The 6,013-nt window shown below is 38.5% G+C and overlaps 1 protein-coding gene across 1 annotated transcript; it reads right to left on the bottom strand.

Moving 5' to 3' along the window:
• Positions 1-3,033: 3,033 nt before the first annotated feature.
• LOC127136425 (uncharacterized) lies at positions 3,034-3,708 on the bottom strand. Its single transcript, XM_051062982.1, has one exon. It carries the CDS (start codon positions 3,706-3,708, stop codon positions 3,034-3,036), a length of 675 nt encoding a protein of 224 aa, XP_050918939.1.
• Positions 3,709-6,013: the final 2,305 nt, after the last annotated feature.

A 6,013-nucleotide genomic window follows, 5' to 3' on the forward strand; every position in this document is an offset into this window, starting at 1 on the left:
ATTCACTCTGTTAAAAAGGGTAACGGCGTACACATTTGATAACTTAAAGGACAAAATCGTTACAAAAAAACTTAAAGGATTAACTTGTTACAAAAAAAATAACTTAAAAGACCTCGGTGTAATTTTGCCTTGATTTTATACGCAATTTGCTTCTGCTACGCAAGCTGCTTTTAAAGTCAAATTAAATTTTCAAACTAAATGAATTTTTAAAGTCCAAGAAACAACCTTGGTCAAACCTATATATGAAAATTTCTAAAGGATGAAACACTTTGAAAAAATGATGTACCATCTAAACAAGAGTAAAGAGAATTTTGAAATTGATTAATGTGACGATAGATTGATGTTGTTAGATCAAAGATGCCACTTCAAAAATAAGCATATACATGCCATTGAAAAGTACATGATCAAAGAAAATTATTGTATGATGACTGTTAGATCACAAAACAAATAATATTCAAATAATTGTCATTTTTTAAATAACTATTTTGCACCGAAGATTCTAAGTATCTAAATTCCTATAAATAATAACAAATAATATGTCAGATAAATGTACACACACTTTTACTCTAAAACACCTTTCACTATCGACGACCACTGACTTGGACATCTGAGTTTTTAAAGGTACCCCTCGACGATAGACCAAACTTGAAGTATATCAGCAAGTTCTCATAAATCATTCTAGATTTTTCTCACTTCTTAGCCACATTAGAAAATCCAATCCACTCAAGATAATTATCGATTTCCATCAAAAATAATTGTCAATGTTTCATCACATCAACCAATAAACGTCAATCATGGTGAATTTAGGAAGATGGGCCACTTATAACACCAACCATCCTAATTAATCTATAGCGAGCAAGGTCATCCTAGTCAATCACATCCTTGAAAATGAACTCAGTGCATCCTCATTGCACTAGGGAGTATCAATCTCACTGCTAAATATTAGGATGTTCCCTACCACACCTTTGCATGTTGAACAAGTCCCACCTCCGAAGATTTCCATACAAAATGAAAAAATTATACCACTACCTTGGAATTCGTAAGCAGACGATAATAGACCATATGCGTTGACCCCTTCAGCATCTTTAACTTCCGATGAAACAAATATATTAAGGAGGGGGGATGTTAATGGTCATCTAGTGGAAATCAATGACATTTGAGCAATTGAAAAAATGAATCAAAATCATTGAAATACTTTATCTAAACTATCATGCATCTTTTGGACCTATTTGACGTCCGACACAATTCGGTAATAGAATATTGGCATACCATAGCGAGGGTCAAGCTGAATCATCTCGCTGCTGCAAGCCACACTGAAGGTTTAGAAAAACAAGAAAGGGGGGTTTGAATTGTTTTAACTGATAATAAAAACTTTTAAAAACAAAACACACGCGAAAATAAAAGCTATAAACCCAGAATTTTTATCCTGGTTCACTTGAAATTCAAAGCTACTCCAGTCCACCCGGTCAAGGTGATTTCGCCTTCAATAAGGACTTAATCCACTAATCTTGAAAGATTACAACAAATGAGTGTCTAAGAGGATAAAGATCTCTTAGCCCTCTCAAGTTTACAGACTTCACAAGTTACTTGAGGAATATTCAGCAATTAAGGAAAAATTATAGTAGTGCTTAGTGCTTCTAGGTAAGCAGAAATTACACAAAACAGAAGAAGTGTTCACACTTTAGAGCAGTAACTCGTGTGAAAGGAGAATGAGTAAGAGATATGAGATTAGTTTCAGTATTCTCGTGTGTTTTTTTTGTTAATGTTTGAGAAGATGATCCATCATATATATATATAGGGATTTGATGAAGAGACCGTTGGATGAAAGGATCTTGGCAGTGATGGATGTTTAATGTCATTAATCTCTTTGTTCTTTCCATAGCAGTTTGGGACACTTTTACTTTCTTCCAAAATTAAATTCTTGCCATAAGTGGAAAACTTCATAGCTAAGTCTTTATTGATCGTTTTTGAATCAGCGCGTTCAGAAATCAAAGTTTTTGTTCAACATGTGCATCTTGAGATAGGTATTGATAGTTGATTGACTTCAGAGGTTCTTGATGTCTTCGTGATTGATTATATCAGAGTGTAAAAGCTTCAGACCTAGAGTGTACTCTTCCACTTCAGAGCATCTGATATCTCTTTCTTCGTTGAGCTTTGTACGCTTCCTTTGTTCAGAGTCAGAACTTTTGCTTGAGTGCCTTCTAAGTGGTCATTCTAAACTTGTGTCTGTATCTGATATATGTCTATCTGACCTCTTTTTTATTAGAGTCCTGCACACTTAGATAAATTGTTAGGATGCCAATTTGTTTCATCCTTTGTTATCATCAAAATCTTAGAGATGAATTGTAGGCACTGAATTTTGTTCTTACAATCTCCCCCATTTTGGTGATGACAAAAACTTCAGAGTGATGATGAAACAAAGATACTATCAGCAAGAATTTAAAAAATAATATCTCAGAGTCAGATGAGTGATGACCCCCCCTGAGATAGATCATAAAGGTTTTTCAGAAGTTCTTACCAGATTTTCCTTATGTGTCAGCTAGTTTTTACCTTAGTTGTTATCCTGCATAACTTAGAGTTTTCATAAGAGATTAATGTGCGCAGTGCAGCAAGAGGCTTAGATATATTTTCATCAGAGTTGTTTTTATTCTCCCCCTTTTTGTCAGACTAAAAAAGACTTAGCACAAAAAAGAGTAGTCCAGAAATAGTTTCATATATGAGAAGAGGAGGTACAAATAAGCAGCAATTCAAAATAGAGAGAACACATAATACAAAGCAGAAAAAATAAGGAAAGTAACAAGCAAAGCCTAAGTGCCTAAGGGTTCATAGGTGGAGGCATCCTTTGGAGCAGCTGAGTCAGCAGGTTCTGAATGTTGTTGTTGACAGAGTCCTATTGATCCAGTCTTGCTCTCACTATCTATTGTTCCTTTTGTAGCTCTTCCAGAGTCTTCAGGACAACAAGAGAGAAGTTAAAATGAGATTTCTCCCCCTGAGTCAGAGCATCAGTTCTTTCCTTTGCAGCTTCTTCTATAGCTATGTGTGTTGCTTCTTCAGCATCAGCTTTAGCTTTTGCTTCAACTTCAGCAGCAGCAGCAGCTCAACAACAACCTTTTCTGCAGCTTCTCTGGCCCTTTGCTCTTCTTCCATACGAGCCTTCTCTTCTGCCTCTCTGACTAGACGTGCCTCCAGCCTTTCTCCAGCTTCCTTGATAAAGTCGTTACGATCTTGTTCAGAGAGGCATTTTAGCTTGAAAGCCTCAGAGGTCATCCATCTGATCACTTTGTTCCAGTGAATCCTCACTGCAGAGGGATCGTCACTAATACCAGAATTCTCAGAGAGAGATCTTATCTTCTCCACTAAAGACTCAACAAATAAAGTAATTGCTTCTTCCAGGGTGGGGAAGGTAGGTTCTGGTTTAGGAGTGGGAGATGGAGATGCTGGTGGTGTGTGGGTAGTTTTAGTGGGAGGTTCAGAGTTAGGGATGATAGGGTTTTCAGAGGGTGTTTCAGATGGTGGTGTTGTTGGTTGTTCTGATGGTAGTGGAATGGTGGCTTCTGGTTCAGGTTGGTGGTGTATGGAAAGGGCATGCGCCTGAAACTGAGCCAAGGTGGGAGATTGGGGGTCAGAAGGTTCTGAGTCAGAGGAGATGGTGTAGTAAGGTGGGGATGAGGGTGTTGAAGAGGGTGGTGATATTGGTTCATTGAACATTTCTGCTTCAGAGATGCGTAAGGTTGTGGTGGTGAGGTTAAATTTTTGAAGAGGGGGAGATGAGAGGTTAGAGGAAGGTGTTTCAGAGGGTTTGGTAGTGGAGGATGAGGGTTCAAATTATGTGTGGATGGGTGAGGTTTGGGGAAGGGAAGAAGCAAGTTGCTTTAAATATACTGAGGGAGAGTGAGGAGGCAGAGACTTACTTGGAGATTCGATCAGAGGGACAAGAGGTCTTGATACAGAAGGTTCCCCCAACTTTGATTTCTTGGCCTTCTTTGACTTCTCAGAGGGCTCCCGTTGCCTCTTCATGAAATTTGGTGGATGTTCAGACAGCCAATCCATAGAGAATTCTGAGATGTCTACTCCTTGGCTGGCCATATTCTGCAGATAGTGTGAAACAACCTTTGGAGGATCAATCTTTGAGAAGAGGTAGAGGCCGTTGGGAATTTTCCTCTAATCTTTTAGTGCTTCCCAGGAGGCGTCCAATAAAGGCTTCACCTGAATTTGCTCAATCACCCCCATGTTTCTTAGATTGCATGCGTTTAGAGGCCTTCCAGTGTTGACATTGACATCCTCCATCAGATTGTGGTGAATCAGGTGATCTACCAACCTGCTCTCTATCAGAACGTCAGAAATCAGCCTTCCCATAGGGATGTAGGTTCTGGGCTTCATGTTGTTCCTGGTGTCTCTTACAAAGTCTCTGAGGTACTTGAATAGCAACGCTAGCAGATTCAGCTTGAGCCCTTTGTGGAGGCAATAGAGTATGCACTTCTGATCAGTGTTAATATAGTCAAAAGAGTTGGATGTTGGGAGATGATGAATAGTTCCTAAAATGATCTTCAGCCAGACTCCGAGGTTCTGGTGAAGTTCCTTGTTCTTAGAAGAGTTACCTTCAATGTTTTGTTTGAAGGTAGTCAGGGAAATTTCCTGGGACATATATTTTACCCTAAGGTTTATGTTATAAATCCATCTTCCCCCTGTCTTCTCCATGTTCAATAGGGAGGAAATAAACTTCTTTGTGATGAAGGTCTTCACCCCCAGAACATAGGACACGATGTAGTGATCATCTAAGTCTGCAAAGCGCCAGAATTCCTTGACCAAATATGTGTAGACGGGACCATAGAGCCTTTGAAAGTAGTTTTCCGATCCTTGCTTTCTGAGTTTTTCAGTGAGGTCTATTCCATTCCTCTTCATGTTTTCAAAATCCACCAGGGATTCACACAAGACTTCAAGCTTGTCAAACGGAGTGGAAAGGTGAATGTGGGGTTCACGATCCAAGATATGGGGTTCTTTGTATATGGGGGTGGAGACAATGCCAGTTGTTGTAGTGGTTTGTTGAGAATAACTTGGAGGTTATTCCGTTGATTCCATTTGTTGAGAATTGTTGTACACGGATTGTTGCTGAGAATCCGTGAGGAAGATGAAGTTGTTGAAGGTTGAAGAACTTTGAGGATGCTTGAGAAGGAGAGAGGTTTGTGTAGGATGTGAGTGAAAAGTGTGAAAGTGTGAAGTGTGAAGACTATAAGTACAAAATAAGAAGTATGCAAAACAACAACGTTAGATAAGAGATGAATAGTTAAAATTAATGATGGCACAGAAAAAGAGTTGACACGCTAGGGGAGGCATTGGTTACAGCTAATGATGGATGTCTAATCCACAAATCAGCACACTGCTCTAGGAGATCTAAAGGGCCTGTCTCTTGATTTATGCTAGATAGGTGTCTAGAAGATCCAAAGTCAGACGCAAGAGAATCCACGTGTTAATCTATTTAATCTTCAGGAATACCAAGGGATTGGATCCTGAGGATTTCTGATTCAGATGACTCCTAACTGGTAAAAATATCCGAGTCAGATCCAGATATCAGATGTTATTTTTAGAGCCTGATTTTGCTATTTCAGAGAAGCGTGTTTGATTCATTCTAGGCAATTTTCAATTTTCATGTTTTTCAGAATGAATGAGAATCTATCTTCAACGAGGGGTTTTGTGAATATATCAGCCCATTGATGGTCTGTATCTATAAATTTTAAAGATATTACCCCTTTCTAAACATAGTCTCTGATAAAATGATGTTTTTTTTCTACGTGCTTAGCTCTGGAATGCAGAATAGAGTTCTTACTTAAACAAATGGCAGTAGTATTATCATAGAAGATAGGGACGTTACTCTCATATATTTGAAGATCTTCTACTTGATTTTTCATCCAGAGCATATGAGTCATGCATAATGAAGTTGATATATATTCTGCTTCTGCATTAGAAAGAGCAATGGTTGGCTGTCTTTTGTTGGCCCAAGATATAAGATTGTTTC

The sequence above is a fragment of the Lathyrus oleraceus genome, chromosome 4 (assembly GCF_024323335.1).
Source record: "Lathyrus oleraceus cultivar Zhongwan6 chromosome 4, CAAS_Psat_ZW6_1.0, whole genome shotgun sequence".
Taxonomy (NCBI): domain Eukaryota; kingdom Viridiplantae; phylum Streptophyta; class Magnoliopsida; order Fabales; family Fabaceae; genus Lathyrus; species Lathyrus oleraceus.

What these genes read in the sequence shown, in the direction of transcription:
- LOC127136425 (XM_051062982.1), bottom strand. Translation starts at nt 3,708, where the DNA reads ATGTTCAATGAACCAATATCACCACCCTCTTCAACACCCTCATCCCCA.